At 37.5% G+C, this 14,984-nt stretch overlaps 1 protein-coding gene across 2 annotated transcripts in view; it reads left to right on the top strand.

Annotated features, from left to right (window-relative positions):
• PIK3R3 (phosphoinositide-3-kinase regulatory subunit 3) overlaps positions 1-14,984 on the top strand; it is an 86,482-nt gene that overhangs the window by 44,916 nt on the left and 26,582 nt on the right. Inside the window, exons 2-5 of one of the 2 annotated variants that reach the window (XM_059921832.1) lie at positions 3,951-4,059; positions 5,977-6,075; positions 13,889-14,069; positions 14,464-14,589. In XM_059921832.1, coding sequence (XP_059777815.1) covers positions 3,951-4,059; positions 5,977-6,075; positions 13,889-14,069; positions 14,464-14,589 — 515 coding nt within the window. Of the gene's footprint in view, positions 1-3,950; positions 4,060-5,976; positions 6,076-6,781; positions 6,923-13,888; positions 14,070-14,463; positions 14,590-14,984 lie in introns of those variants that run through there. The other variant, XM_059921842.1, reaches the window with a different exon arrangement.

Below are 14,984 nucleotides of genomic sequence, written 5' to 3'. Positions count from 1 at the left end.
GTTGTGGTTTATCTGATGATTTGTCTGTGGTTTGTCTGATTTCCTCATGATTAGATTCAGTTTATGCATATATGGCAGGTATTTGGCAGAAGTGATGTTGTGTCCTTCGTGGTATATCCTGTTGGGGGCCCGTGATCTCACCATTACTGTTGGTAGTAACCTTGATTACTTGATTAAGGTGTATTTGCCAGGCTTCTCCACTATTATATAAGTCTTTTTCAATACTTTTGCGATTAATAAGCATTTGTGGGAAGGCCTTCGAAATTATATGTCTTCCTCCTCATTAATCTTTCAGTTTTTTCATTTATTTATTTTTATCTGTGTGGACACATAGATTCCTATTTTGTTGAATGGCTTATATTCCCTTACTATTGTTATTTGTATTGATGCTCCAGTTATCCCAGATTTGGTAGTGGGAGCCCCTTCAAGCTGGCTTCTTTGTTCTTTTGTCATGGCCCCTCATTCTTTGAGTACTTGGTTACTTTTTAGCACAACATAATGTTCCAGGTTCATTTGGTACTTGCTCTGCCCCACCTCAACCATTTCTCCAAAGAGCCCTGGTTCCTTTTAGTAGAGAATGGCATTAGAAACCAAGATCTGGGTGCTAGGTGTGTGTATTAGGATTTTGCTGATCCCAAGACCTCTCAGGGGACAGAGCTAGGGAATAGTTGTATTTTCTATAAGTACAGACATTTATATCTATCCATCTATCTATCTGTTTAAGTCCATGGGTTCACATCAATAGCTGCAGTTGCAGTCCAAACCAGAGGGTTCATTCTATTTCTCTACCTTTCCATATTTGTAACTTCCTTTTTAGACTGTGAGAACCCCAGCTCCTATTATCTATAGTAGTTTTACTTATTTGGTCCATTTCTCTATATTACCCAGTCTTTCATAGTTATTGCTACATTCTGCCTACCCCCTCCCATCCCCTGCCCAATTAGAAACTCTTTGCATCTTAATCTGCCTTTGCCCCACTGTGTTGGGATGCCCACCTCCTAGGACCATGTCCTTGTTAGCTTGGTCTCCAACACTCTGTGCCACCCGGGCCCCAGGCCACTGCCCTTCTTCTTCACTCACCTTCAACACCCCACGCCAAGTTGCCCTCTTGAGGATTCCCTCCTCACCCTGCTGGAGCTCTGAGATCCTTGTTGTGTAGCTGCCCTCAAGCATGGACATAGTCCTCCCTCACCTGCTTTGGGCTCTGACACCAGCTCTTGGCCATCATGACCAGCTCTCCCTTAATGGCTTTTGGACTGAATTGTTTGTGAAGGGGCTTCATGTTGTCTTTTGAGAGAGAAGTTTTTTGGACATCTGTTTAGAATTAAAAGTTTATTTTTTTTCTAATTTAGAACTATTTTATTTGAAGAGATTTTCTTCTGTAGTTCTAAACACAGAACGAATGCTGTTTGACTGCTTCAAAGGCATCATTGTATTTAAGTGCATCATGTGATATATTTACATTTTAAGCCACGCTTGAAATTGAAGACTCAATACAACCCTTTTTAAAAAAATAAATTTATTTATTTATGGCTACATTGGGTCGTCGTTGCTGCGCGTGGGCTTTCTCTAGTTGCAGCAAACAGGGGCTACTCTTCATTGCGGTGCGTGGGTTTCTCATTGTGGTGGCTTCTCTTGTTGCGGAGCACGGGCTCTAGGTGTGTGGGCTTCAGCAGTTGTGGTGCACGGGCTTAGTTGCTCCACAGCATGTGGGATCTTCCCGGACCAGGGCTCAAACCCGTATCCCCTGCATTGGCAGGCGGATTCTTAACCACTGCACCACCAGGGAAGTCCCAATACAAGCTTTTTATTATTTTTTAAATTACTTAATTTATTGTGTGTGTGTGTACAAATATACATATATTTTTTTTAGCCTTTTTTTTGAATTTTTGAATTTTATTTATTTTTTTATATAGCAGGTTCTTATTAGTTATCCATTTTATACGTATTAGTGTGTATATGTCAATCCTGATCTCCCAATTCATCACACCACCACCACCCTACCACTTTCCCCCCTTGGTGTCCATATGTTTGTTCTGTACATCTGTGTCTCTATTTCTGCCCTGCAAACTGGTTCATCTGTACCATTTTTCTAGGTTCCACATATATGTGTTAATATACGATATTTGTTTTTCTCTTTCTGACTCACTTCACTCTGTATGACAGTCTCTAGATCCATCCACGTCTCTACAAATGACCCAATTTCGTTCCTTTTTATGGCCAATACAACCTTTTTAACAAAGAAAGTATTAGTTGTAACAAAACATAACTATTCATTCTACAGATTATCATTTTTCCTAATATGACCACTAAATATAGAGCCCCTATTAAGTTTTTTTTTTAGAAATGCAAACTACGTTTCCCTTCTCTTTACTAGTAATAAACTATGACATCCATTTGACAAAGCACTACCCAACCCTACCAAAGTCATTTCTGCAACTTTTGCAACTCAAAATTGACCATCTTTTACACTTAATCTGTCTCCTGTAAGGAATGGATGTAAATGGTTATGTCAAGTGCAGAAGTCAGTCTGTGTCAATTGGTGTGTATTTTATATTGTGTTCTTAAGTTAACACCAGAAAATGAAAAATAAGTACTCTTATGTGAATGAAATATACCCTTTGATAGTTATCACAAAGGCAGAATCAACTGATTTTTAGTCAGGACTAGTGTCTCAATGTCCACTTCTTTATTAATGCTTTTTATGGAAGTGTGTTAAAAGCATAGGTATAAATGCACACGTGAACAGCTTACTTCTCTCCCAATACCCACTTGCCTGGCCTTGCTCCTCCTTTTCATGGGATCAAGCTACTGAGCCCTCAGCTACAGAGGCTGTGGTGCCTAGTCAGTATTTTTAAATAAAGCAGATCTCATATCATCCTTTTCTGAAAAATGAAGTACAGAGAAGACTATGGAAAGTAGTGAGAAAGAGCATACTGTGAAAAACAAAAAACCAAAACCATAGGATGTGATGTTCAAATTTAGAGAAGAGCTGGTTCATGATAATTGTCAGTATATCATAAAGTAGGGAGCAGATTGGGCCAGGACTGGAGAGGCAGGAAGGCCAGGGAGCCCCAGTGCGCCTGACAAAAGTGGGCATGCTCCAGATGGACAGTCTAATTACGAACATCACGGCAAACATTTTCACAAAGCTGTAAACTCTTCAAGGCCAGGGACGGTGGCTTACTCAAGTCTGTATCCCCACTTCTTAGCACTTTCTTGCACATGATAGACATTTAATAGGTATTTCTGGGAACCAGGGAACTGAGCTGAATCAGCTCACTGCTTTCAAAACCATTTTGGGTGGTGTCTATTCATGCAATTCATTCACTCCTCTGCCTAAGGCAGGGATGACAGACAGACTTCATCTCACTCTGATGGACTGGTAATGGATACCTGGAAGCATGAATGACACAGATTTTGGGGGACTTCCTTGGCAGTCCAGTGGTTAAGACTCCGCGCTTCCACTGCAGGCGTCACGGTTTCAATCACTGGTTGGGGAACTAAGATCCCCGCAGGCCACGCGGTGGGGCAAAAAAAAAAAACTGCATAAAGAAAAAATGACGTGGATTTTGAGACCAATTCCTGGCATGGAGGAAAGGAGTGCCGCTCATTCACAATGCCACCTTGAAAGAATGGTGGCACAGACGTTCTCTATTCCCCACCCCTGGTCTAGGAGAAAGGAATCCAATGAAAAGTTAGTATTTTATAAGAAGGAAGAAAACGCAAATAGCTCAAATATTTCATTTTTTCAGGCAATTATTGGTAGAGTTCTAAAAGGATTATTTCTTTGGCTAATGTTTAACATTTAACATAAAATAACTCTTAATTTGATTTATAATTATTTGAATCATAATGTACATTGGTTAATGAGCTGTGTTTGACTGAGGAAATTAGAAAACAAATAATAATTTACATCTACAAAATAATAATATTCATTTCTCTTCTAGCTCTTCCACCAAAGCCACCGAAGCCAATGACTTCAGCCATTACAAATGGAATGAAGGACGGTTCTGTTTCTCTTCAGGATGCAGAATGGTACTGGGGAGATATTTCAAGGTAACTAGAAGGGTACTATAATTGAATGAAGTTTAGAAAAATAATTTTGAGATTAAGAGTTAAAATAAAACATTTTTAATGCCCCACAAGTTGTCATTTAAAGATTACCATTTAAAAAATTATTTAGGAGAACCTTTCAAATTTTCTAAATGCTTTTCTTCCCACAAAAAAAGTGACAAGAAAATCTTTCAATTATGGCTGTGATTATTACTTTTAATACTGTATTAGGATAGACTTCTGAATAAATGAAACCTATACATTTAGGTTAGGTGTATGTGTTTTAGGATAAAAGATATTTATCTGTACTTAATTTTCCTTACTTTTCTGTTTCTAAGGCAATGGTTCCACAATCTTTGCATGCACAAGCATCATGGGGTAGGGTCCAGGAATCTGCATTTATAACCTCCCCAGGTGATTTTTATGCACCCTTCACACACCTCCTTTTGAGAAACAGGACTCTAGGATAGATTTGCTTTTTGGGTAAAATGTGGTTTTGGAAAGCTTTGAACTTACAGAAGGAAAAAATATATATGTATATATATTTTAAAATTTGAACATTGTATTTTCTTGTTTTTAAAAATTCCTATCCATTTCTGCCAAGTCAGATTCCAGGTTGCTTCTATATTGCTCAATATGCTTGTCCTTCTCTTTCTCTTGTCTGTTCTCTCCCATTACAAAGTAGCACTCATTTCTTTTTTTTTTTCCTTATCATTTTAACCATCTTTAAATATACAGTTCAGTGGCATAAAGTACATTCACATTATTGTTCAACCATCACCACCATCCATCTCTGGAACTCTCATCTTCCCAAAGTGAAGCTCTGTACCAATTAAACACTAACTCCCCTTTCCTCCTGTTCTCCCCAGCCCCTGGCAAGCACCATCCTGCCTTCTCTTTCTATGAATTTGACTATTCTAGGTACCTCATATAAGTGGAATCATATAACATTTGTCCTTTTGTGTTTGGCTTATTTCACTTAGCGTAATGTCTTAAAGGTTTATCCATGTTGTAGCATGTGTCAGAATTTCCTTTTTAAGGCTGAATATTATTCCATTATATGTATATACCACATTTTTATTTATTCATTCATCTGGACATTTGGCTTTGGTGAATATTTGGATTGTTTACAGCTTTGGGCTATTGTGAATAATGTTGCTATGAACATTGGTGTATAAATGTTTGTTCAAGTTTCTGCTTTCAGTTCTTTGGATGTATACCCAGAAGTGGAATTTCTGGGTCATATGGTAATTCCTTGTTTAATTTTTTAAGGAAGACTTAATATATTTCATATTCAAATTGATCAGAAAATTTAAATTTTAGCAGTGTACAATAAAAGGATCTGTTATATTTAAATACTACTTAATTTATATTTTAAGACCATGTGGTTCTATAGTTCAAGGTTCTTTTATGCCCTGCCATTTTCTTTGAGTCTTTTAGTGTTGTTCCTGAAAGCCCTAAACCAACTCTGCAGAAGGAATTTGTTATCAGTATAAATGCAAATTGGAGAATATTATATTAAAGGTTGTGAACTGAGTAAATTATCCCCACTCTGATCTGACCCAGCTGCCACTGTTGCTTAAACTTAATCTTCTTTCTAAACAGCTGTTGTTTTTTTCTGAAACTCTACAAGTTCATACCTGCCTAAGGAAGCCCTAAAGGCTTAATGGAAACACTATTCCCTACAGACAGTTGAAACCTGGAAGAGTTTAAAAATCAAATACCCTTCCTTAGATTGCATAACACCAAAAATCAAAACAGAAAGAAATACCTAGGGGGAGGAACTAAATGACCTCTGGCAGCCCCCATGATTCTATAACCGTAGACGTACCCACCTCCCAACTAGTCTTAGTGATAATATGTGAAAAGAACAACCAACACTTACATTTTTTTCATTTTTCCTATAATTCTGTTCTTCAGGGAGGAGGTAAATGACAAATTACGGGACATGCCAGATGGTACCTTCTTGGTCAGAGATGCCTCAACAAAAATGCAGGGAGATTACACTTTGACTTTGCGGTGAGTATTTTTCAGCATTTTGGCTAGGGTTCTACTAGGATTATTTATTTATGGGTATACAAAGATTCCTGTATTTTATTTAAATCTTTACATACAAATATTTTCATATTTTTATTTAATTTAGATACATAATTTTTAGTTTGGCTAACTGTTCTTTTTCTACACATTTAAATATTTAAATGTAATATTGAAAAGGCAACAGTTTTTATTTTTTTTAAATTTTTTTAATTTAAAAAATTTTTATTTATTTATTTATTTATTTATGGCTGTGTTGGGTCTTCGTTTCTGTGCGAGGGCTTTCTCTAGTTGCGGCAAGTAGGGGCCACTCCTCATCGCGGTGCGTGGGCCTCTCCCTATCGCAGCCTCTCTCGTTGCGGAGCACAGGCTTCAGACGTGCAGGCTCAGTAATTGTGGCTCACGGGCCTAGTTGTTCCGCGGCATGCGGGATCTTCCCAGACCAGGGCTCGAACCCGTGTCCCCTGCATTGGCAGGCAGATTCTCAACCACTGTGCCACCAGGGAAGCCCAACAGTTTTTGTTTTTATGTAGCAATAAAACAAAAAGGCTTAAAATCCCTAAATGTAATGAAGTAAGAAATATACTGTTGACCTTATGAGTGAAGGAGAGAAGTCATGGGCACAGCCTAAGGTTATTAATGATGTGCTGGGAATCCACCCCTCCAATAACTATTGTTTTCCTTAATACAGACTTCAGAGAGTAAAACTCAACATAATTTAGGCTGATGAGGATATGTAGAAGATAAAGCGATTCTCAGCCTATATCATGCCATCCATGTGGGCGTATTAGAATCTCATAATGTGAATGTATCATTATTTATATTTACAAAGGTGGGATGTTATATATTTATAAAAAACTTTTTTTATAGATATATTTTTAATTAATTTTTGGCTGCATTGGATCTTTGTTGCTGTGCATGGACGTTCTCTAGCTGTGGCGAGTGGGGGCTACTCTTCTTTGCGGTGCGCAGGCTTCTCATTGCGGTGGCTTCTCTTGTTGTGGAGCATGAGCTCTAGGCACGCGGGCGTCAGTAGTTGTGGCTTGCGGCCTCTAGAGCGCGGTCTTAGTAGTTGTGGCACACGGGCTTAGTTGCTCCGCAGCATGTGGGATCTTCCCGGACCAGGGCTCGAACTCTTGTCCCCTGCATTGGCAGGCGGATTCTTAACCACTGCGCCACCAGGGAAGCCCAGATGGGATGTATATTTAAATAGGTTAGGAATACTGTATTAGATATTTCCACATTTAGTTTTAACAATTAACATAGCCTAAGGGCAATAAAGTCTTGTGATTTTTTTTTTTTTTAAAAAAAGGAATATCTAAAGAAAAGAAGAATGATAACAATAGTGACAATAACAACTTCCTTGTACTAAGCATTTTACATTCACTATCTATTTATCAAAACAACCTTATGAGGTAGGTATTATTAATATTTCCATTTTATAGATGAAGTAACTGAAGCTTAACTTGGTTAAGAAACTTGTCTTAAAAACACTTAGCTTGTAAGTAGCAGAGGATGAGTTCAAATCCAGACTTATCTGTCTCTTTGCTGCCTTTCCAACCTAGTATCTTTAGGAAAAATAATCCCATATTTTATGCTAGAAATTTGGGGTTTATATCAGTTTCTGGTAAAGACATTAATACCTTAGGACTTCAGTTGTGCTGAGGAATAATTAGTGTTCTACAGTGATTCATTCAACATAATTTTTTCCCATTCCAGTCAGGCTTCTGTGTCTACTACTCTACACGTACAGCTAAACCAATGGCCACTTCTCTCTTACCTTACCTGACCTCTTAGCAGCATTAGTCATAGACACTTCTTCTTAGAAACAGTTTATTGTCTTGGCTGTTGTGACGTCACTCTCTCCTAATTTTCTTCCTAACTCCTTTGCTCAATATCCCAGGGCTCAGAATTGGGCCTCCTTTTCTCCTCTGTATTCATTCTCCCAAGGTAAGCTTGTCCTCTCCCATGGCTTTAATATACAGCTTCGTGGTGATGATTCATAAACCTTATCTCCAGCTCTGACCTCCTGAATTCCAGATGCATATATCCAGTTGCTACTTAGATAACTAGAGGACATACTAATTTTAATATAGTCAAAGCAGAATTCTTGATTTCTAATGCATCTCCTCTACCCAGACTGTTTCTCTTCTAGTCTTTCCTTTTTTCAGAAGCAGAACCACCATCTCTACAGTTACTAGAGCCACAAATCTTTTTTTCCTCCCTTTCCCTCAGCCTCACATCCCATCTATCATTAAACAAGTCCTGCCAACTCTACCTCCAAATCTATATCCATAATCTCTTCACACTTCTCTACCATCCAAATCTAAGCCACCATCTTCTTGCTTATATTTCATAGTTATCTCCTAACAGATTTGGATATGTAGAAAGTTGGGAGAGGAGGTTTGCAGGATTAGGTAACAATAGGAACAAAGATATGAAGGTGAGGAACTAGAGTCCTGTTCTGTGAGATGCAATCCCATTTGGCTAGAGGGTAACATTTGAAAAGAGGAAAAAGCAGTAGGGGATAGAAGGTTGGAAAATGATCATGTTGAAGAGGGCCTTGAATTCTAAAATTTGGAGTTTGTGTTTATTATCATAGGGAGGCGGGGGAACCATTTCATTTTTTAAATAGGGAAGTTATATGATCAGACCCTATTTGAATAGAAAAAAATAAAAGAGGATAGAAACTAGTAAAGAGTTAGAAGGCTATTATTAATTGAGAGGGAATGATCATCCAGAATTAGATTTATTCTTTAATCATTTAATATTATTGAGTGACCACATTGTTCTAGGAAAAGAAAATGATGGACAAGCCAGACATGGTCTCTTGTCTATAGTGTTTATATTTGGGAAGGGGTATTAGTGGGGGAGAGGGAGACAAAATAAACACATAAAAAAGAAATGAGGGAGTTCCCTGGCAGTCCAGTGGTTAGGACTTGGCGTGGCCCTGGGTTCAATCCCTGGTTGGGGAACTAAGATCCCGCAAGCTGCGAGGCACAGCGAAAAAAGAAATGAGCCTGAATCACTTTGTTGTACACCTGAAACTAACACAATATTGTAAATCAACTTAGTTCAATAAAAAAAAAAAGAAAAGATAATTTCACAGTGTATGAAGTGCTATATAGGGAATACATAAGGTTATCTGATAACAGAATATGAGGAAAGGGAATTTCACATAGTTTTCAGGAGGGCCTCTCTGAAGATATGACTTTGGAAAACTGAAGGATTAGAAAGAGCCAGCCAGAAAAGTGTTCCAGGGAGAGGGAACAGAAAAATGCAAAGACACTGATTTTGGAAAGATTTGGTGGATCCAATGAATGCAGAGACCGCTGTGCCTGGCTTCCAGTGTGAACCACAGAGTGGTAGGAGATGAAGCTGAAAGTGGGAAAAAGCCTAATGCAGAGAGCCTGATGAGCCATGGTAGGGAATTTGAACTTTATTTCTAAGTGCAAAAAAAATTAATAAAAGGTTTTAAGCAGGAAAATGACATGATTGAAAAATCAAATAAACTATTACCTAGGATGGTGGCTCTAGGAATGGAGTTGAGGAATCAAAGTAAGAGGCAATGTGGAGCTAAGAGCTAAAAGAATTTGATAATAGAAAAGGTATGAGGTTGAGGAGGAGTTAAAAGTGACTGTGGTTTGACCTTGCGGGACTTAGAATGAATGTGCCATTTATAGAAATAGGAGAGCCAGGAGCAGTTGATTTTTAGCTGCTTCAGAACTTCCAGGTAAAAATATATCTAGACTATGGCTAGAAATTTAGGTTTAATGCTTAGGAGAGAGTATAGGGCCAGAAAAAGATTCAGGTACCATCTATATAGAATAATTGGAATTTTAAAGAAAGAGTTTATTCTGGAAAAAATGGGTAGAGGCTGAAGGCAAATTTTTTTAGGGAATAACTGTGTTTAGCCGCAGGATGGAGGCAGAGAAAGAGCAGTCTAAGAGGTTGAGAGAAAAGAGTAATGTCCTAGAGGTCATGGGAGTATGAAGTATTAAGAAGGAAGTGGGGACAGAGGGAAAGAAGGGAGTAGGGAAATTTCAGTCACTGCAAAGAATCTGAGCCTGGGATAGAGGAAGTGAGCAGAGTCTGAATTTGGTAAAAGTCCTTGGTGACCCTCAAATGAGAGGAATGAGAGTGAAGTCAGACTGCAGAGAGTAGGTGATGAGAAAGTAGAGGTTTTTCAATTCAGTAACCATTTAAAAAATCAGCAAATAGTATTTATTGTAGAAAATCTGGATAGTTAACAAATCTTTAGGAATCTGATATATGCCAGGCATTGGGCCAGGTGCTAGGATATAAGAAGGAATAGCATGATTCTTCTGTTCAAGAAGATTACAGTGAGGGAGAGGCATAATTAAAAATCCACCATTCCACAGTTCCTTCATGGCTTTACTTCCCTCCTCCTCTGTTTAGAGTCCATGGTCCACTGTTAAAATTACCCTTGTGAATATATCCTCTCTCCAAACTTGCTCCTCTCTTCCTTCATAGTAGTCGTCTACCTATATTCCAACACTTGTTAAATTCAACTCTCCATCTATTTTTTGCTTATACCTGGGCAGCTGAATGTGGAGAAAAATACATCATGCTGATTGGTCTCACATTAACTTTGTGACTGCCAATCTTAAGTGGGCATTTAGCACTGCCCAGCTGAATTTGCATTTCCGCAATCCATTTGCTCTCTGACTTTTCCTAGATGATAATTTCACATATTCTTTTTTTTCTCTTCAGACCAACAACCCACCTCCTTCCCTTTTAACAAGCTGCTTCCTGTTTCTCTGAGGACATGGAAGCAGTTAGAAGACATAATTCCATCATGCTCCTGTTGCTATAGCTGTCAACATGAATGTGAATACTCTGCCTTTTTCCTGTTCCATTCATGTCCTTGTCCAAGATCCCGTTGTGGACTGAATCCCATCCCATCCCTCTAACCTACTCAAGGACATCACCCTAGGAATTATCTTGTCCTTTCTTTTGTATCAACAGTTTTTGTCTCTCTACTGAGCCGTTCCCATCAGTATATAAATATGCTATACTGTCCCTCACTTAGGAATAGTAAATAAAGAATACTCCCTTGACTCTCTCTTTCCAGCTATTTCCCTATTTCTCTGCTCCCATTTACAGCAGTATTCCTCAAGACAGTTCTCTATAGGCATTTCTTCTATCTCTTCTTTCATTCTCTTTAATCCATTCCAGTCAGGCTTCCATCCTTACCATTCCACTGAAACCATTTTGTCAAGATCACTTAGTGATTCTCTACTTTGCCAAGCCCCAAGATCATTTACCCAGTTGATTATTTCCTCTTTGTTGAAATGCTTTTTTTTTAAATTGTTTTTTTGGATACCATTTACTTCATTAATTCCCCTCTTGGTTTCCTTTGCTGGTTCTTTGTCATCTCCCTGACCACTAAACATTGGTGTACCCCAGGACTTAGACCTCGGACCTTTTCTCTTATTCAACTATGTTCATCTTCAAATAACATCTATAGGCTGACAATTCCTGATTTTATACATCTAGCCCAGAACTTTCTCCTGAACTTTAGATTCTTCACATAGGCTGCAGGATCCTCTGCTCTTGGATGTTCACTAGGCATCTCAAATGTAACATGTCTAAAACCAAAATGTTTTTTCCTCTTTAAACATGTTCCTTTTATATATCCTTCTTCACTCCAATAAATGACAATTCCATTCTGACTACTTAAGATAAAAACCTTGAAATCATCTTTACCTTGTCTCTTTCTCTCATATCCATATCCAGGCCACAGCATATCCTGTCAGCTCTCTCTTCAACATATATTCAGAATCCCACCATTTCTCAGTGTCTCCATTGCTACTACCCTTGTCCAAGACACCATCATGTCTTGCTTAGATTATCTGTCCACTCTACCCCTTCCCACTTTGAATGGTCTCATCTCAACCTAGCAGCTAGAATGAGCCTTTTAAAACACGAAATAGATGATATCATTCTGCTCAGACCCTCTTGTGTTTCCCTATCTTACTCAGCAAAATCCAAAGCCATTACGATGACCCCATAGGCTATTAAATGATCTAAGCTCCTTTTATATCTTTTACTTTGTCTCCCACTACTCTCCTTTTTGCTCATTCGGCCCCAGCGTCACTGGCCTCATTGCTGTGCCTGGAACATGCCAAGCTTGCTTCTACCTAAGGGGCTTTGCACTTGCTGTTCCCTCTGTCTGGAAAACTTCTCCCCCAGATATCTGCTGTGCTAGCTCCCTCACTTCATTTAGGACTCTGCTAAATGTCACCTGAACAGAGTGGTTTTCCTTGTGTAACATGTATAAAATAGCAATCTCTCCACCCCCCAGAATGATCTCTTCCCTTTATTCTGCTTTATTTTTTTCCCAAAGGACTTAATACCAGTTGATATATCTAGTTGTTTATTTTATATGTTCTATCTTAATGAAAAATTCTTTATCCTCTTTGTAAAGATGGAGATACATTCCTCATGCTCCTAAACTGGAAGTTCTGTGAGAGCATGTACTATATCTGGCCTGCTTATCATTATGTCCACTGTGCCTCATACAGTTCCTGGCACATAGCAGATGTTCAATAAGTTTTTTTGAATGAATGAGTGCTTTTTAGCTTTTCTCTAGCAGAAAGACCAGCTTGCATTTACTGTGGGTATATGTGTGGGTTATATACACCTATAGAAACTGCGTATGATTAGGTGGTCCTTCTAATGTACATTTTACAGGAATAGTTCTTCATCCATCTAAATACTCACCTTCTGAGCATTAAATTTAAATCAATCCACAGATTCAAACCAATTGTGTTTGACCTTTCACAAATCCCAGTGGTTCATTTATCATGTGTAATGGCATGGCATAAAGAGATACAGAAGCATATTTTTTCCCCATTAAGTCTGCATTCTGCTATAAGAACAGTTGAGTGGGAATGGTGCAGTATTTTGCTATGATATAATGAATAAATCTGCTCTGGTTTTAGATTATACCTTATGGGGCTTGTAAAACATTGCCATTTTAAGCTTTGGTTATAAATGATCTTTTAAGGGACCATTGGATATGATTCAGTAAGCAAAAGTGGTCTAAACTATTCAAGCATCAGATTACATCCATCTAATATAAATGACTCTTCAAAAGCTGTACTTTGTAAAACAGTTGAATGACAGTTGAATCATTTACATATTGTGATAGCTTAAATAAATAGTCATTTCCAAGAATTATAAGCAAATATAAAAGACAAAATAATGTAAGGTGCTAGATTAATTACTGAGTTATAAATCATTCAAGGAGCTTAATTATGTTTGTGCATTAACAATAAAACCTTGAGTGCTGTGTTGGTGTATGTGTGACAAATGGTTATCATCCCCCTTGATGTAGAGATTGCTTCTGCTTCCCTCCACAGACACACAACCACGTATCTTTAGATCCCAAAGAGATTGTCCCTGTTCTTCCTGATATAGAACTTAATTTAAAAAATTCATTCAGAAAATAAACAAAAGATACAATTTACTTGTTTTGTTTTTTTTTTTAGTGATTATTTTTGCTAAATTTGTTGATACTGGAAGCTGTGTAAGTATGCTGACCTTTAGTAGCCAAGATATTTTATAGACAAAAGAAATAGTTGTAAAAGAATATGATATTATGTATACTTCTACACACATAACATGTGCCTTTTTACCCATTCCAGTTTCATTAACATAGTAAAAACTTGTTTATAATGTGACACCAAGCTTTCATATCTCCATGTGAAAGTAGTACTTCAATAGAATTTTTTGGGAAAAAAATCTACAGTTGTTGTCTTGTTGTTCACAGGAAGGGAGGCAATAATAAGCTAATAAAGATCTATCATCGAGATGGTAAATATGGCTTTTCTGATCCTCTGACATTTAATTCTGTGGTGGAGCTCATTAGCCACTATCATCATGAATCTCTTGCTCAGTACAATCCCAAACTTGATGTGAAGCTGATGTACCCAGTGTCCAGATACCAACAGGTATGATTACACAATTTTTTTTTTGGCCGTGCCGCGCAGCATGCAGGATCTTAGTTCCCCCACCAGGGATCAAACCCGTGCCCCCTTCAGTGGAAGTGTGGAGTCTTAACCACTGGACCGCCAGGGAAGCCCCATGATTACAGAAGCTCTTGATAGCTAATCGGCAAGTCATTATTTAACAACATCATTTGATTCTAACTTACCAGGCTTATCAGTTAGAAAAAAAAAAGAAATCTAGACGTTTAAAATTTCCTACTTAAGACTTAAGATATTTTTAGAACTTATTTTGTGGCCACTATTCCTTAATAGCTTTGTTGCATGTGTTTATTAACTTTATATAAAAATACTTCTGTTTATGTTTCCTATTCTTTATTTCTTTTGTTTACCTGTATAGGATCAGTTGGTAAAAGAAGATAACATTGATGCAGTAGGTAAAAAACTGCAAGAGTATCACTCTCAGTATCAGGAAAAGAGTAAAGAGTATGACAGGCTATATGAAGAATATACCAGAACATCCCAGGTTAGTATATTTTTGTTGTTCAGGCCAATAAGTATGCAATAAGTATTATAGTTATATCAGATTTTCTATAATTTTATAATTTTCTATAATTCACCTGACAATCTTTAGCTGTCTTAATATCTTTTTTTAATTTAAAAAAGTTTTAAATTTATTTTTATTTTTTATTGATGTATAGTTGATTTACATATAAAAATTCTTAAATATATATATTTATATATATAAATTATTTTTCAGATTCTTTTCCATTATAGGTTATTACAAGATATTGAATATAGTTCCCTGTGCTATACAGTAGGACCTTGTTGTTTAAGCTGTCTTAATATCTTTTTGTTTTTAATTGAAGTATCCCTGATTTACAATGTTGTGTTAGTTTCTGGTGTACAGCAAAGTGATTC

Source organism: Balaenoptera ricei, chromosome 1 (genome assembly GCF_028023285.1).
Source record: "Balaenoptera ricei isolate mBalRic1 chromosome 1, mBalRic1.hap2, whole genome shotgun sequence".
Classification (NCBI taxonomy): domain Eukaryota; kingdom Metazoa; phylum Chordata; class Mammalia; order Artiodactyla; family Balaenopteridae; genus Balaenoptera; species Balaenoptera ricei.
Note: the sequence above shows the minus strand (reverse complement) of the source record. Positions and strands in the feature narration are given on the sequence as shown.